The following is a 19,062-nucleotide window of genomic DNA, read 5'->3' as shown; positions in this document are numbered from 1 at the left end:
CGGGCGATTGACAAGGTTGGGTTCTTGGTCTTCCTCATATGGGTTGCGTCGACGCCTGTCCCAGAATTCCTTGCTAGACATCTCAGTCACCTTCTTGCCACTTGGCTTCGGTCAGTTGGCAATCTTCTTCTTGCGAGGAGGATTAGCACTAGAGGAAGCACCCCCTGGCGGCGGTGGAGCACTGGAAGAACCACCTGCAATCTCAGATGAGCGGTACCGCTTTGACGTTGAATGCCCTGGTTGACACGGCGGACTTGCTGCTCAGGATGTTCATCACCTGGAACCAAACACACGGACACAAGAAACAACCAAACAGAGGGATCAAAACCAAATAAACACAACAAATATGGATCAACATGTGGTAGGAAACAATGGAACTGGGCATCCAGCGGTAGTACCGTGCCTGCTCAGCGGCAGTACCGAGCTCCATCTTCTGCTGCTGCCATGGAGACCGAGGACGAGGCTGATGCCGGTGATGATGATGAGGATTATGTGCCTCCTGGGACAGAGCCTTCTGCGGCAGAGCCCTCTTGGGCAAAGAAGCTCAAACGCAAGATGAAGAAGCTGTTCTGCATGGAGTCTCACGGTCAGTACTTAACTCATGTGGCTGAGAAGAAGGCAAGGGGACGTCATAAGGAGCTTATGCGTCAGATGGGTGCGACCATCACCAGCGGCTCTGAGGGTCAGATTACTGAGGAGGAGGAGTGGATCCAGCAGCACTGTCCGTGGACTGATTCAAATGCCGAGCAGTTTCCGGGCGAGGACGGCAGTGCAGATGATCACGCAGAGACCTGATGTTCGAGATCCTCAGCATGCTCTCACCTGGAGCCGTAGGTTAGCTCTTTGCCTCTTTTGGTGTCTCGATGCCAAAGGGGGAGAGAGTTTAGGGATTTGCGTCGTTGTGTTGCGAGTGTGTCGTTGCCTTTGTGCTTTCGTTGTGTGCTACCTTGTGCTTTGCTTGGACCTTGTGCTTTGCTTGGTTTTGTGTTCAGTGAGACTTTAGTTCGAGTCATATGGTGTGAGACATATGCTACCCTATCCTTATCATATCTTTTTCTTTGTCTCTAGTCATTTGATATCTCATGAGTTATATGCTTCATTATGTTATATATCTTGCTATCTTGTATCTCGCTTAGGTTGTTGGTCTCTAAAATACAGGGGGAGTGTTGATCCTAGTATGTGTGTCGTGCAGTCCAAAGCACTTATCTTGATGGCACACATCTAGGGGAGCCCGTCTATATTTTAGAGATTTGGGGTTTGCTTATGTCCTTTGTCTTTTCCCAGTTGTGCAAATCCCGTATTGTCATCAATCCACCAAAAAGGGGGAGATTGTAAGGGCATATTTATCCCTAAGATGTTTTGGTGATTGATGACAATGCTTTTGCGGACTAATCGTGTGCGTTGAGTGTTTTTCAGAGATTCATCCTTTTGGCACGAGACGATTTCCTCCCCTCGGAGCTTGAAGCGAAGACGGTGTAGTTCTTTCGGATTAGTTTGGTGGACTAGTTTCATAGGGATCACCGTACTATCAAGAGGGGGTCCGTTTTGGAAAGGCTAGGGCGGAATCATCACGTACACTTCCTTTGCCCCTCCCTCCGAGCCTTTCCGTTTCGATGATGGGCTTGTTTCTCTTCTCATTGTGCCCTCTCTGGTCCTAGCGGTAGTACCGCGGGCCAGAGCGGTAGTACCGCTTGGGTGCTACAAGCGGTAGTACCGCTCTGGAGCGGTAGTACCGCCCAGAGCAGTAGTACCGCTAGTAGCCCCCATTTGTGTACTAACTCTGGTCCCAGCGGTGGTACCGCGGGACGGAGCGGTAGTACCGCTTGGGTGCCACAAGCGGTAGTACCGCTCTGGGAGCGGTAGTACCGCTCCAGAGCAGTAGTACCGCTAGTAGCCCCAAGCCGTAGTACCGCGGTGGTCTCGTGCTAGTATCGCCTCGATTCGAGGGCTCCTTTTTCGTGTCGGGTTTTACGGTACTGGCCGCGGCTGTGGGGGGACGTAGTACCGCTCCTGTGCGGTAGTACCGCCCTCCCACCACGGTAGTACCGCTGTGGGCCAAGCGGTAGTACCGCGATGAGGAGCGGTAGTACCGCTTATAGTGGCAAGCGGTAGTACCGCTGGCACAGCGGTACTACCGCTCTCTTCGGGGCAGTAGTGGGGTAACGGTTGGCTTGTTCCCCTACTATATAAAGGGGTCTTCTTCCCCAAAGTTGACTCACCTCTTTCCCCAAAAGCTCCATTGTTGCTCCAAGCTCCATTTTCGCCCGATCTCTCTCCCTAGCCAATCAAACTTGTTGATTTGCTCGGGATTGGTTGAGAAGGCCACGATCTACACTTCCACCAAGAGAAATTTGATTCTCCCCACTTATCCCTAGCAGATCTTGTTACTCTTGGGTGTTTGAGCACCCTAGACGGTTGAGGTCACCGCGGAGCCATAGTCCATTGTGGTGAAGCTTTGTGGTGTCGTTGGGAGCCTCCAATTAAGTTGTGGAGATTGCCCCAACCTTGTTTGTAAAGGTCCGGTCGCCGCCTTCAAGGGCACCAATAGTGGAATCACGGCATCTCGCATTGTGTGAGGGCGTGAGGAGAATACGGTGGCCCTAATGGCTTCTTGGGGAGCATTGTGCCTCCACACCGCTCCAACGGAGACGTACTTCCCTTCAAAAGGAAGGAACTTCGGTAACACATCCTCGTCTTCACCGGCTCCACTCTTGGTTATCTCATTCCTTTACTTTCGCAAGTTTACTCGAGTTATATATCTTACTTGCTTACGTGCTTGTTGTCATTGCATCATATAGGTTGTTCACATAGTTGCATATCTAGACAACCTATTCTGATGCAAAGTTTAATTTGGTAAAGAAAAGCTAAAAATGGTTAGTTGCCTATTCACCCCCCCCCTCTAGTCAACTATATCGATCCTTTCACCTAGGCGCCTTGGGCCCTTGGGGGGGCGCACCAGCCCACTAGGGGGCTGGTTCCCACCCATATTCAGCCCACTAAGTCCTCCGGGTCAGGTGGCCCCACCCGATGGACCCCCGGACACCTTTCGGTGGTCCCGGTATAATATCGATAACCCCCGAAACCATTCTGGCGACTGAAACTGGACTTCCCATATATAAATCTTTACCTCCGGACCATTCCAGAACTCCTTGTCACGTCCGGGGTCTCATCTGGGACTCCGAACAACCTTCGGTAACCACATACGATTTCCCATAATAACTCTAGCGTCACCGAACCTTAAGTGTGTAGACCCTACGGGTTCGGGAACCATGCAGACATGACCGAGACATCTCTCCGGCCAATAACCAACAACTGGATCTGGATACCCATCTTGGCTCCCACATGTTTCACGACGATCTCATCGGATGAACCATGATGTCAGGGATTCATTCAATCCCGTATACAATCCCCTTTGTCCATCGGTATGTTACTTGCCCGAGATTCGATCGTCTGTATCCCCATACCTCGTTCAATCTCGTTACCGGAAAGTCTCTTTACTCATTCCGTAACGCATGATCCCGTGGCTAACTCTTTAGTCACATTGAGCTCATTATGATGATGCATTACTGAGTGAGCCCAGAGATACCTCTCTGTCATATGGAGTGACAAATCCCAGTCTCGATTCGTGCCAACCCAACAGACACTTTCGGAGATACCTGTAGTGCACCTTTATAGCCACTCAGTTACGTTGTGACGTTTGATACACCCAAAGCACTCCTACGGTATCCGGGAGTTGCACAATCTCATGGTCTAAGGAAATGATACTTGACATTAGAAAAGCTCTAGCAAACGAACTACATGATCTTGTGCTATGCTTAGGATTGGGTCTTGTCCATCACATCATTCTCCTAATGATGTGATCCCGTATCAACGACATCCAATGTCCATGGTCAGGAAACCATAACCATCTATTGATCAACGAGCTAGTCAACTAGAGGCTTACTGGGGACATGTTGTGGACTATGTATTCACACATGTATTACGGTTTCCGGTTAATACAATTATAGCATGAACAATAGACAATTATCATGAACAAGGAAATATAATAATAACCATTTTATTATTGGCTCTAGGGCATATTTCCAACAGCGGCGGCTATGGGAGGCACATCGACCGTGCTCGGGGTGGGTATTTTAACTCCCGTGTGAGGATTTTCTCCCCTTCCTTTGAGCAAGCCTAGGGTGCCTTGGCTGGAACCTCGTCGGCGATGCCCGGTTCCTCCAATGCGTGCATGATGAGGAGCGAGGCAATGACGACTATGGCCTTAACATTGGTCGGGTCATCCGTGTCACACGGTCCCTTGTTCTTGCCAGGGTTTTGTCCGCGTCGGCAGGCCCCTCCGACAGTCGCTCCGGCATAGGCGGTAAGTAAATCTTGACCCCCGTCTACACCCTCCTTTGGCTCCGTTAGGGTTTTTGATTCGATAGGATTCGATTTGAATCGATTTCATCCAGGCTACATGTTGTGTTTTTGCTATGAGTATACATTGCTAGCCTAGTGCTTCATGGTGTGATCTTGTTATGCCTGCTTACAATCTGTTCTTGCTTATGTCCTTACATGCATACCATTATTAGGACTGTGCTTGCTATGAATGGAATGCTATCGGTTTGAATGGAATGCTAGGAACGAATTGCTTGCTTCGTTTGCATGATTACCAGGACCGTGCTTGCTATATGCGTAGGACAAATGTGCATGCATGATCAGATTAGGACAAATGGCCATTGCAATTGGGCATTCGCATGATAAGGGAGTGCACTGATCATGACGATTGCAATTGGGCATTGGCGTGATGCACTAATCATGGCAATGACAATTTCCTTAAATGGTGCACTCACTCTAAATAGTGCATCATCGCAATTTCATTGGCCTTTGTTATGATCAAGGCCATCGTTGTCGACTGCAACAACATGTTAGTCACTCTGGTCCTTTTAACTGACAAGGTTGTAAATATGGAGTGGGATACCGCGATCAAGAGGTGCATGTTGTTGTTGGCATGGAGGACGTTGAGGACATCATCCTGGCGAACATGTGGCTTAAGGGGAGGATGTGTCTGAAAGATAACGGAGATTACAAAGCCTCTGGGGATTGGCTACAGGCAAAGGCTTGTGCATAAGCCAGCAGGAAAGGAGCCACCAAGGTTCTACGTGTCGATCAACGACACCGAAGACATAGCCATGCTCGTCATCCCGAAGGCCTTCTAGCCGGTGATGAAGAGGTGGCTCGTCTCAGACTTCCACGCATCGTCAAGCCGTCAGCGAACAAGTGATGCGAGTTCTGGGTGAGCATATCATGCTAACGAGGAGTTTAGACTACTTCTACACGAAGCACAAGATCATCCCTGACGACCTTCGCGTTTTCAAATTGTCAAACCTCGGCTTCCAGGTCAAGATCTACAACGTCGCTAGCTCCATCCTTTGTCGGTACAAGTGTGCCAAGCACATCTATCAAGGTGACATGGCTTGCATGATCTAGTCCTCTCGTATGCCAATCCTTGTTAAACTGAATATTTGCTCAGGGAATAATACCACGATGTTGTGCAGGAGGCTCTTGTTTAAGTGGTAATGTACAATGTTAATTGCGTGATAAAATGTATGCGTACTGCTAATTGTGCGCATGTTTGGTATGTGCTATATGTTACTGTGAAATGTGGTGCAAAGTGGCTCGAAAGAGGTGAGCAGAACAAGACACTACACACAATCAAACAGTTGTGATTTGCATCTGCTCACCGCTAAAACATAACAAACTATCAAACTACGTGCACAACATGATTTTTGGCTTGTACTACATCAACATATCCTAGCTGAGCCACTGATGCATGATGCAGAGAAGCGAGCATTTCCCCAGGCCAAGCCATCTACACTTTTGACACAACCTAATAAAAACATATTCTCGCCTCATCACCATCACCATAAAGTTTGTTTGGATGCTTGTGCATTTGTCTACGGTTTAAGCGGTTTGCTATGGTATTTCTATGTGGGTTCCTATTGCTATCAAAAGTAAAACTAAGAAGAATATTCTTAAGAAAAAATAGGACCCTAGTAAGTGTCACATGTCAGATACGAGCACATGACAACTCCTAACGTTTTCGACGGCAAGTTTAGTTCTTGCGTGACTGGAATTGCCATAAAAAAGGTCAGGGGCGAAGTGCCATGCACCTAACGTGTGACACTTATATTTCAAAGAAAAATAACTGAGGACAATACTAGTACGAAGTTTCTAGTTCGTCGTAGGTTTAGTGTTCCATGATAGCGCCCATTGCTTTCTCCGATGCACTTTCAAATGATGGCGCCAATTGCGCCCATCACATCAGAACCTTACGATCATACCAGCACAAGAGGACCTCGGCATGACAGGCAAATTCCACCAAAATCGTGATTGAAACTTCAAAACAAAGAATGATGACAGCATAAACGACTTAACAATAAGAAAAATAAGGGAGGAGCTGGACCCATAAACACATACACAAGACCCAATAGTATGCTGCAGAGTTTGTCAGGTTGACGGCATAACGAGGGAGGAGGGTCGGTGTCTCTCAAGTCCAAACAAAACCCATAATCCAGCCACATATTTGATGGCATTACTTTGTTGACGTATGAACTTAAAATATTAAACTATCATCTACCGACTGTTGATTGAAGGGTAGAAGTCATCACAACCAAGGTTAGAAAGCCCATGTCATGCAGATGCAGTGTTAAAGAGCTTAGTTACAAAAGATGAAGGCTACAATAATTTTCTACTGACAATTTAACATTGGGCAATATGCTATTTCCCCATGAATTATCATGAATTTCTGCCACCATAATTGTCAAGCACGCTTACGCCTCAGACCAAATAGCTGCAGAAATAAGATGAAAATTGAAGCATTGGTCATATCTACAATCTAGAGCGAATACAATGGAAGTGCTCCAAAGAAGTATGGGCAGAGGATATCGGCAACTGTGTCAGGAGGAGCAGCTCAGATTATACTGTCTACTATATGCAAGAGAAAATTTACCTGAAAGGGGTATTGCAGAATCCATCCAATGATTGGAATCTGATATAGGAAGGCTTGGATAGGAGGCCCGTAACCACTGCCAAATAAAAGCAAAAGTCAGTATCAACCAAGAAATGGATATTAGAGAAATGGTTTGATGTAGGTGATGACCTGAAGAGGACAAAAGATCCATACAGTTCCAGGATTATACCAGCAACAGGCCATCTGACAAATAGAAGAAAGAGACCAAGGAAGAAAGGTACAGATCCCTGCAGAAAAAATAGCATGACCTATTTAACACATGGAACTGGGAGAGACACCAATGTGGTCAGCATTCCACTGATAAATGAACAAGACAAATAAAGAGCACCACGATATTGCATTGAATGAACGAGACTAATAAAGAGCAACATGATATTGCATTGAAAGGACAAGACTAATAAAGAGCAACATGATATTGTACTGTCACCGAGAAACATTCAAATTTTGCTCGATGAATATAGTTGTCTGAAAGAATGTGATATGTTATGTACACATGCAAGAAAACAAATCTAACTTCAGTAAGCAACGGATAAATAATAATATAATGTAGCATCACACTTTACCCGATTACAATTTTAAGTATGAAGAAGCAAAAGGATAGCGCCATGTATCTATCCAAATGTTGAGTACCTTAATGTTTGCCTTCTTTGTAAATAGCTGCCACATAGATTGCCAACCGAGAAGAAGGCCTACTCCAGTCAAGAAGAAAATCTTGAAGAAACAGGATAGAAAAGAATAAGGTGACACTATGATCTCATTTGATAAGGAGCAACGAAACTGAAGAAGGTTTGGTGTATTGTTGTATCATACATTACCCAGAGCCAACAAACCCCTGTCAAAGAAAAGGATAACACCTAGGAACGAGAACAGGATGCCAAAGCCCACCAGACCTATGCCAATTTCTACATCGAAATATGATCATTAATACTCAACTTACATGTGAAAAGAGGAAAATACATGAGATCAGAAAATAGGAACAGGTGCCACGCTTATGTAACATGAACTTGATAATCATCGCATATACTATATAATGGCTCCTTTTTTTCAATGCAATTATATTTGCTGTTCTTAAAGCCCCTATGCAAGGTGTAACTTCAATCTGAGCTCGGGCTCACATAAAGCTAGCTAATTAGAACAATTCTCGTGCTCCTAATATTTATAAGACAACTAAGACATATAGATAACCGAGTATTATGTGCATTTGCTAGCATTATTGGTCCGTCCTTTTAGGCACAGTTTGCGGTTGATGAACTATATTGCACTCAAATTGTTTTACAGCTTGTTGCAATAAAATAGCCATAAAAGCAGTAATAAGTTGACTAACCAAATGTTAAAAGGCAAAACCTGGTTAGGCAAAAGGGATTACAATCCACCAACAATACCAAATACCGTGTTGGTGCAGAACAACAATTGACTCATTTTTTATGGAACTTTTCAGATACATAGTTTATTCTAACATGTACATGTCCGAATTTGTTACAAACTTTTTGAAACTTCAAAACACACCGGCCAAACATTTCAAAATAACAAGAGCACATGTGCCCAGGAGAAGAAAATATGCGTCATTTCTCCATAGTTTATTCTAACATGTACATTTCAGTTTGGTTCAAATTTTTAATAAATTCAATGTGAGAAACATTGAGACGTATCTGAGCCAAAGGGTGTACTAGAAAAAAGAACTGACAATATTTTTACTTTATTAACCCTTGCAGTCCATACACCCCCTCTTCCTCCCGAGTCATGTAACCACTAACCACCTCTGAAACTGGCACTAAAAGTTCGCCACATTTGCCCACCAAAGCAAAACCACCAATACAAAAATGACATACACAGTTAAGTGATTTGGCGTTAATACAGGGGTTAATATGCAGTTCTCAGTTCTGGGGGTTTAATGGACTTACCCCAAAGATCAGGAATTATCTGGATAGTTTTCTAACAATAATGAAGTGGTCATATAACACTCAATTTTGCCGTAAATAGGACAGAAAATTGTCAAAATACTATTGAAGACATCCAACAGTCAAGATGCCATTGCAAAGAGGGTAATTGCCAAACTACCTCGCAACGAGGTGGTAAGTGTCCTCTTGCAATTGCTAGCAACAATTTTATTCCAAAATGCACAACTAAACTCAAGGTGGAAATGTCAAGATGAGGTCAAAAGAACACTTCCAAGTTTTAAGATAATCATGAAAAATCCTAGATGCACATTATAGCATGAAGCGTGAAGCTACAAATGCGTTCATGTGTACACTAAAAAAACAGGGTGGTTGGTCTAAAACATTAACTGTACATGTACGCAGCTTCCTTAAAACATTAATACACACATAAATTGGTGACTGTGGACCCAAAAATGTATAACTACGATTTTTTCTAGAACATTCAAAATTTGGAAATATGCCCTTAGAATTTCGTAAGAGCAGTACGTATGAATGGTCATTTAACATTGGTATCCATTAGGTCTTCCAGAGTTGTAAAGACATACTATTACACACATTGGCAACAGTACTTTTACAATTTCCATTCCAATGGTATTTCCTATTTTGAGAATTACACCTAAAAGGAAGGGAACGCGGTAGATGTACCCTGTTTATTGAATGTCAAACTAAGAGCATGATTGGTTTGCTGCCAATATTTGGCTAGCCAAATGTTGGCAATACCAAGACTTGCCAAATATTGGCAACTTTATGTGAGATATGCAAGGCAACTCGGTAACCAACCAATTAGTGGCCAATATTTGGCACAATGCCAAACATGGCATGCCAATATTTGGCACCAAACCAGTTATGCCATAAATCAAGTAAGTGCTTTGGTCACTTGCAGTGAGTATTAGTCTTAAATGAGAGCAGAACTTTACTTTTGATCTCACTGATCTCGTAGGCCATTGCACCAGAGCCTGAAGATATTAATACAGTTTCAGTTCACTAGTCCACCAAGGCACCAACTGAGCCTACAAAATTTCAAATACACATACATCAAGAAGGGTCCAGATTTCAAACCTTCCAAAGAAATATAACCATTAATCAAAGAAAGGAAATTTGGTATGGTTTAACTCCAAAGTCACCACATTAGCAGAGCACCAAAATACCCATCTCGAAAAACCCAACTACAAATGCTCACTATAAAAAACGTTTCTTCAAACTCTTTTTACTCTTCCTTTTGAGCTAGGGATATTCCACTCGGAATGAGAGCGGTTTCACAAGGGCTGTGTGTGCCTTCCTGAGGAGATGTTGGACCACAAAAAGACAAAGAAGCTAAGGCCTTGTTCGGTTGCATTGGGTTTGAGGGGGATTAAATGAGATTGTGAGGGATTAAATCCCCTGTGAGTCAAATTCCTCCCCAATCCCCTTCAAACCTCTCCAATCCCTAAATGTGTTTATCAAATTCGTCCAACCTTGCCAACAGTTAAGTCACCATGACAACAAACTTAACTGCACATTTTCCAAAAGTATTTTATTAAGGCAGAAAATTTTGGTGATATTTTTCTTAACTGGCACTTAAGCAGATCTATGGTGGTACTATTTCACAAAAAAAATGTCAAAATACAAACAGAAAAGATATTATACAATAACTATATTATTTCTGAGTTAATGCTCCTAACAGGTACCAACAATCTATCACAACTTGTGATGGAGTAGAACAACAAAATAGGTCCATATCAGAAAGTGAGGATATACAATGAGCAATCCACACCTGCACATAGATCACTTAGTACCAACATTTATTTCTACATTTGGAAGAAATGCAGTGCTGGTTTGCAGGAAATTGAGGCGTTTACAACAGTAGCACAGCGGCGCTGATGCCTAGAGTACCTGATGTATTAAATTTAAACAAATATGGAAATAACGTACTCCCTCCATTCCTAAATATAAGTCTTTTTAGAGATTTCACTATGGACTAGATACGGATCAAAATGAGTGAATCTATACTCTAAAATATGGCCATATACATCCGTATGTAGTTTGCAGTGGAATCTCTAAAAAGACTTACATTTAGGAACGGAGGGAGTAAGTTCCATAGCCTAAGGATCCCTACCCCTTCAGACCCAAATTTATAATATTCCCAAACTTGTGAAGAAACAAGAGTGTGGCATTCGTGTGCTCGAGCTCCATGGTGCCCTTCTTTTCTGAAAAAAATCAAAAATCGTATTTCAAAGTTTCAAAAATTCTGAAAAAAAAAACTACACGTTCATATGGATGTATACTATATGTGTGCAAAATTTAATGAGAAAATACATTAACACGCGAGCTACACAATAAAGGGAACTCATTGATTTTTTTATAGTGAACACACACACACTGTTCACTGTTTTCAAAATCACAACTCTGTCATTTTTGTGTAGCTCACTTGTCGCTTCTTAACGTATTTCATCATGAAAATTTACGTACATGCAGTATACATCCATATAACAATGTGGATATTTTTTTCAGAATTTGTTGAAACTTTAAAATACATTTTTTGAATTTTTCAAAAAAAAATCGGGTTCCATGGAGCCTGAGCACTAAAAACATTTCTGCAGAAACAATTGCTATATAAAAAGTTACCATCTGTTACAGAAAACTATGGGAATCACACAAGACAAATAACTTGCAGTAACAAACTCCAAGAGGAGCAGAGTTTAACGACCAATCTTCACAGATATAAGATCAACTAAGTGTCAACTAATCTCCATGTCCAGGCTCCCGATGCAGTCACTAGCTTCTTGCAGGAGAGCGAGCTACCGGAGGGTGATTCTGCCACATCAAGGCACTGGTCTGGCACATTACCACAGATCTATTTCTCTAGAACAGATATACAATCAAATCAGAAGAGCTACAGGCATTTTACTTGGAAAAGTTACACCTATATGCCAGGTCAGTAGACGCTGAGCCAGATGATTAAGTCACCACAAAAGTGGCAGATATTAGGTGCTGCGCCTCTGTCCATGGTTCCCCATTTCCAACCCACTGCCGCACAACACAGCGCGTGGCTGTGGGCTTGCCTGGGTGAGTACCGAGGAGCTCGCTTCTACGGCGCCAAAACCGCAAAGGGAAGTGGCAGCTCGGATGGTTAGAAACTTCGATGGGGTGGAAACGGCGTTGCCGGCGCGTAACGAGACCGAGACACGTGGTGCGAGGGATTGTCCCCAACACGACCACTCGTAGCACGGGCAAGAAGAAGCACACCGCCCGCGGTGGCGGAAATCTCGGCGCGCATGGAGGGAATGGATCGACTGCGGGGAGGAAGCAATTAGGGGACTGGGATTAGGGTTTATTACCTACCGATGAAGCACGGATCTCACACGGTGTCGCTGTGGTAGACTGGGATGGGGGTGGGGGTAGGAGATCGCTCGGCGTCCCGGCGTGCGACAGTTATGAGAGGGAACGGCGTCCCCGCGCGGTCGCACCGGTCGCCGGCTCCGATGGTGACCGGAAGAATGTCCAGGGACGAAGAGAACTGAGAGGTAAAGCGTTTTGAAAAGAAAAATAAAAAAGCTTTAGCTCAGGGGGCTTAGAGCAACTCCAACAGCTCCGGTAAAAATAGTTTTACTTGATGACTGTATAATTTACGTAAAGTTGTCAGACAGCTATTTTTCTCGGTTACAGTAAAACTTCTTCCCAGAAAAATTCGTTTTCTTATTGAGAAACAGTATAACATAGCCACCTACAAGCTCTCTCAGCGACTTGAGATACTAAGCCATTGGATCCTTGCACAAGCGCACTAGATCGATTGGCCGTTTCGCCGGCATCCGGGAGGCATTTTTCAACCGTCACCCCGCTTGCCACGCCTGGCCCATCATCTCTGGGCCGCTGCTCCGGAGACTGACCTGGGCGTTCTCTCTTTAGTCGGGCCGAATAGGGCCGAGTTTATTGAAAGCCGATTCACGATGTTTGCCGAATAGGGCCGAAGAGGGTTCGCTTCGGTTCATCTCTTGCGGCGGCGGCGTTCGTCACGATTCGGCCTCCTCGTTCGGCGGCGCAGGACGTGTGGGCTGCGGCGGCGCATCAACGACGGTGGTGGGTTAGGCAATGGCGCATGGTTGGGGATGGCAGCGACTTTCTCGCGCTTCACTCCGGCCGACTGTCCATCTCTCCTGAATCCCAATGCTTCGTGCCTTCTCCCCGGCACAGCGACGGCGGCTGTGTGTGTCGTACTCCCGGCTTCCTCACTTGTGCCCGATGTGTCTTGCGCTGCTGCTCCGTCAGACGGTTGTATGATTGTATCCGTCCAAGAGTCCAAGACCGCCCTCCATACGAAGGTGCTTCTTGGCTAACAACGCTCCCTTACATACCTGGTAATCTTTTTAAGTAAATTTAATCACAGTAAATTTTAAGTTTTGAACTGTAATATGTAATAAGCATAACAACATTGTTATTCACCAAAACTTGAGATGTAATTTGTGACACTCAGATCAATTAGAACATATGTTATATCTAACTTTTTTATGCATGCCAAGCTGATATTTCAGTTTTGGTTGCCCAGACCGGGAATACTGAATTTTGTTAGACAAAAAAAAACATGCAGAGAACTTTAGAAAATGATCCACATGTACCCGGCCTTATGGTTTGTTGAATGATCGATGTGTCCCCCCACGGCTTGATCAAATGCATTCTTGCCAAATCCTTTTCTTTATATTTTCTTACTACAGAAACATCTTACATTTTGGGACAGTGTGAGTACTATCAAAATGACACAATGAGAAACAAACGAGCTTAAAAATAAACAACATATACTTCTGCTATGAACAAATTTAACTTCACTTTTTGTATTTTTTTTAAATAAGTACGTTAATTATAAAATTAGGCGGGCGCGGCAACGCGCGCTATCATGATCTAGTTTCTCACTAATACTAGAACAACGCCCGTGCGTTGCAACGGGATATAAATATTCTAATACGTTAGCTTGTGATTTACCTGCCAATAATAATGCGATTGTATAAATAAATGTTCATCAAATTCTATCTGTGAATCATTTTATATTTTAATTAGAAGTTTGATAAGTAAATTAAAGTGGAACTGATTCATAAGGTAAGTAAATTAAGTTGATTGATTATGATATACATGGAAGGTTGGACAAAGGATGGTGGGAAGAAAGGTGAAATGAGAACCTTACGTTCTTTTTAAGGGGAGTAATAGGCGCCGGCCTGCCGGCCCAACGGTTCGGCCGGTCGCGCCCTAGCCGCCCGATCCAGTTCCCGCTGTCGTTCGATCGCAGCTCACTTCATCGTTTATCTCATGAAGCGCCTCGCAAACCAAAAAAAAGGAGAGGGGGGGATCCTCACGCGCTCATCGGCTACCCGGCGACAGCATCCCGTCCGCAGAACCATAGCTCGCGCCGTCGCCGGTAGTGTCTTCCTCGTCGTGTCGGTCCCCCCCTCCCCCCCGCGCGCCTTTACAGAATCAATGGCAACCATGACGCATCCAAACGGCGGTGACAGCAAAAAATGGCACTGGTTCCATCAAACCAAGAAACGATGGTATACTTAAATTGAACAATGTTACAACAAATAAAAAATGCCGGTGGTAGCAAATAATGAAGCTCGTTCCAGGTGCAAAATCGAACGCTGGTTCTAGGAAACCCAAAGCGCCGGTGGTAGCAAAAAATGGTGCTAGTTCCAGCAAAAAAATAAACGGTTGTAGCAAAAAAATGCAAAACTGGGTGGTGGTTGCAGCTTTCCCGACAGTGGTTGCAGCTTTCGACGACGCGGTTCCAGCTCCGTGCAGAGGTGGTTGCAACTTTTGGCATCGATGGTCGCCGTGGCCGGCCTCCGAGAGCTCTAGCAGCGGTGACAACAGTAGTACCAGGGTGCTACGCCGGTTGCAGCATCACGCAAACTGTTTATAGCATCGCACGAGCCGGTGGTCGCGGGATGCCTTGCCGCTCAGAGCTGCTCTCATGGCCAGGGACGGCTCATAGCAGCGCCCCATGGCCTCGGTCTCGTAGCAGCACGCCTCACCCTGCGACCTCACTGCACCCTGCCACCGCTTCCAACGAAGATGCACCTGAGCGGGATGGGAAGGTGGGGGACGGTGGCCCGAGAAGAGATGGTGGTGGGAGCCTGGGAGGAGCTCGGGCAAGGAAGACGATGGTGGGGAATTTGGTGGGGCGAGCGACAGGATAAGGATGCGTGGTAGTAGCAAACTGGATAACAGAAGAGATAGGCACGTCCGTGCAAAGAGATGAAGAAAGAGCGGTCCACAGCGGCCGTCCACAGCTAGCACGAGGCGACACGAGCGCGAGGTGACCGACCCAATTTCTAGCCGGTTGTCCGGCGTTAAACGTTTCCTCTTTTTAAGTGGTAGAGATAATTAAGGTCATTTGGCCCCGCAAGTTAGTGACACGGCGTTGGGAGGTGTGGCAACGGCCATTAGAGCAGCTGGAGCGGTGAGGCGGCGCAGCAGGGGAGGCGTGGCGGCGGTTCCCGGCACGGTGAGGCGGGGCAGCGGAGACTCCCATGCTGGCAGCAGCGGGCAGCACGATGCGACGGGCTAGCAGAGGCGGGCGGCGCGGTGTAGCATGGCGGTGGCCGAGGCGGTGCGGCATGGCGATCGACTCGGCGCAGCGTGGCGGCGGCACGACGGCGTAGGGCGCATGTTCTAAACTTTCAGGTGGTTTTGTACCCGCCAAATTATACGCGAAGAGCTATCTTCCCATATAATTGCCGGAAGGTGGGATGTTTTTATGATGTCCCCCAAAAAAAATCTGTTTTACGAATGTTGTTGAAGAGCTATTTTGCCTCAACTTTTCATAAAATGATAGTTATTTAAGGTTTACGGGAGTTATTGGGAGTTGTTGCTCTTAATGGATCCTGAGGCATCTAGAGCATCTCTACAGTCCTGTTAAAAAGTCCCCATGATTTTGCGAGCGTTGTAGGATCGAAAGTATGTCTAGAGGGGGGTGATTAGACTACTTGATCAAATAAAAATCTAACATTTTCTTAATTTTAGTTGTGGGCAGATTTTAGCTATTAGCACAAATCAAGCAATCAACCTACACATGCAATTCTAAGAGTATAGCAGCGGAAAGTAAAACATTGCATATAAAGGTAAAGGGAAGGGTTTGGAGAAGGCAAGCGCAATGGAGACACGGAGATTTTTGGCGTGGTTCCGATAGGTGGTGCTATCGTACGTCCACATTGATGGAGACTTCAACCCACGAAGGGTAATGGCTGCGCGAGTCCACAGAGGGCTCCACCCATGAAGGGTCCACGAAGAAGCAACCTTGTCTATCCCACCATGGCCATCGCCCACGAAGGACTTTCCTCACTCGGTAGATCTTCACAAAGTAGGCGATCTCCTTGTCCTTACAAACTTCTTGGTTCAACTCCACATCTTGACGGAGGCTCCCAAGCGACACCTAACCAATCTAGGAGACACCAGTCTCCAAAAGGTAATAGATGGTGTGTTGATGATGAACTCCTTGCTCTTGTGTTTCAAATGATAGTCTTCCCAACACTCAACTCTCTCTCTCTCTCTCTCTCTCAGAGTTGACTATGGTGGAAAGATGATTTGAGTGGAAATCAACTTGGGGAAGGCTAGAAATCAAGATTCTTGTGGTAGGATTGGAATATCTTGATCTCAACACATGACTAGGTGGTTCTCTCTCAGAAAATGTATGGTGGAAGTGTAGGCACGTTTTGATGGCTCTCTCGCCAATGGATAAAGGGGTGGAGGGGTATATATAGCCTCCACCCAAAATCCAACCGTTACACACATTTGACTCATCTCGATAGGACCGAATAGTTAAACTCAGTGAGACCAATATGTTCAAAAATGTGAACGTTGGTAATCTCGGTGGGACTGACTGGAACAACTCGGTGAGGCCGATGTGCTAGGGATTAGGGCAAACATCATCTCAGTGACACCGATTGCATCAACTATGTGAGACCGAAATGAAGCAATAATGCAACGGAGAATCTGTCAAGCCAACTCGGTGAGACTGATCACATAACTCGGTGAGACCGATCGCATAACTCGGTGAGACCGAAGTGAATGCAACAAGTCACAGAGTGTTGGCAGGGCCATCTCGGTGAGATCGAGACCCGTATCGGTGAGACCTAACTGTTAGGTTTTCTAGCAGTGGCTGTCATATGAACTCGGTGGCGCCAGATAGAAAGAATCGGTGAGGCCGAGTTGGAGTTTAGGATTTTGACATATTTGGATGGAGAAAGTGGCTGAGGGTTTTGGAGCAATATCACTAAGCATTTGAGCAAGCAAGCCATTAAGCAACACATTATCCCCTTTTAATAGTATTGGCTTTCCTATGGACTCAATGTGATCTTAGATCACTAAAATAAAGATGAAGAGTCTTGAGCTTTTGCCAATATATGTCCTTAGCATTTTGAGGGGTCCACATCTCTAGTCCATGCCATGCCATTCATTGAACTTCCTGAAATTTTTATCTTGAATGGATATTAGTTCAATGAGCTATATGATGTTATGAATTATCAAAACCACCCGGGGATTAGTTGCACTCTCAATCTCCCCTTTTTTTGTAATTGATGACAACATATAGATCAAAGCTTCGACAAATGATAAAATGAGTGAAATACATCGTTGCTTTGAGAAGTATGTGATAAGCAAGATCTCCCCCTAAATTTGTGCATTATTTAAAATTTGCGTATGAATGCAAATGCACAATCGATTAGGATCATGGGTCACTCTTCCATGTCACATACATCTTGGTGGAGCGCACAAAATGATAAGAGTGAAATAACATGCACGCATCACCAAAAACATAAGTGAATGATCATACACAAATAATCATAGAGATAAGCATAGATCACACATTAACCATAGTATGATCAAACACACAACCACACAAAGTATCTCACGAGCATAAAACAATGAGTAGCACAAACCAAACGGATGAAGTAGCAACTGGCAAATAAAACCAACAAGCAAAAGAACGATACACACACTCTCTCTCGAAGCCTATGATCTATACATTTTCTCCCCCTTTGGCAACAAGTTACCAAAAAGCTTGAAAAAGTATAGTGCTATGCGGCACTCTAGGCACGATCTTTGGGAACTCCTGAAGGGGTCTTCTGGCTTATTTCTCCGGTGTGCATAGACGGTGTTGAGAGAACTGCTTCTGCAAATGCCTCGGTTGATGTCTGTTGAGCTGGTGGTGTTGACACTGGTGGTGGCACTGTGGTAGGGGTGGCAGGTGCAAAGTGTGTAGTCCTGGTGTCTGCAACTGGCACAGCTGATGACCTTTGTGCCCTAGGCACTGTCTGGAATCTGTCAGTGGTTGGTCTATCATCTCCACTCTCAGCATCATCTCTCAGCTTCTCAACAATAGATTGTATCTCTGTGACCTTGACATCAAGATTATACATTTTGTCCTCAACTATCCGCTCTAGGCTCTCCTGATTCTCTAAGTTGGCTAGACTTCGCTCAATCCTCATAGTTGCTTCTAGCAGATATGTCAGTTGGTCTTGCTTTGACTTGAGATTCGCTATTGATGCATTGGGTGCACTAGCTGCCTTTGCTTCTTTAGCCGCCTTTGCTTTCTCAATCTTCTCTTGAGCCTCAACAGAAGTTGGATGTGAAGGATCCATCACCACTTCATTATCTTCGAAATCTGGTTGAAGAGGAAGGTGCTCTCTATCAAGTAGATATGTGCATGTACCAACCCTGGAGTTGATAAGCATCTAGATGTGTGGTGCATATCCACATGACCTCTTCTGATCAACAGCAGTCCTTTTGATTGTCTCTACAATCAGGCTCATGACTTTGAACTTCTGTGGTATGTCAAACATGATGGAAATATGCCCTAGAGGCAATAATAAAGTTGTTATTATTATATTTCCTTATTCATGATAAAGGTTTATTATTCATGCTAGAATTATATTGATCGGAAACTTAAATACATGTGTGGATACATAAACAAATACCGTGTCCCTAGTGAGCCTCTACTAGACTAGCTCGTTGATTAAAGATGGTTAAGGTTCCCTAACCATGGACATGTGTTGTCCCTTGATAACAGGATCACATCATTAGGAGAATGATGTGATGGACAAGACCCATCCGTTAGCTTAGCATATGATCGTTCAGTTTATTGCTACT

The 19,062-nt window shown here is 44.8% G+C and overlaps 1 protein-coding gene across 2 annotated transcripts; it reads right to left on the bottom strand.

Moving 5' to 3' along the window:
* Positions 1–6,552: 6,552 nt before the first annotated feature.
* On the bottom strand, positions 6,553–12,492 carry LOC109740257 (vesicle transport protein GOT1). Of its 2 annotated transcripts, none has more exons than XM_020299294.4 (7): positions 12,270–12,492; positions 9,870–9,962; positions 7,826–7,917; positions 7,646–7,726; positions 7,145–7,242; positions 6,995–7,070; positions 6,553–6,835 (listed from the first exon to the last, which is right to left on the bottom strand). In XM_020299294.4, exons 2-7 carry the CDS (start codon positions 9,895–9,897, stop codon positions 6,806–6,808), a joined length of 405 nt encoding a protein of 134 aa, XP_020154883.1. In that variant the 5' UTR covers positions 9,898–9,962; positions 12,270–12,492; the 3' UTR covers positions 6,553–6,805. The 2 variants fall into 2 exon arrangements, with proteins under 2 accessions (XP_020154883.1, XP_020154884.1); XM_020299295.4 differs by having other exon boundaries at positions 12,274–12,456.
* Between the last annotated feature and the right edge of the window lie 6,570 nt (positions 12,493–19,062).

The sequence above is a fragment of the Aegilops tauschii genome, chromosome 6, assembly GCF_002575655.3.
Source record: "Aegilops tauschii subsp. strangulata cultivar AL8/78 chromosome 6, Aet v6.0, whole genome shotgun sequence".
NCBI lineage: Eukaryota > Viridiplantae > Streptophyta > Magnoliopsida > Poales > Poaceae > Aegilops > Aegilops tauschii.
The sequence above is the reverse complement of the archived record's forward strand: the minus strand, read 5'-3'. Positions and strand labels throughout refer to the sequence as shown.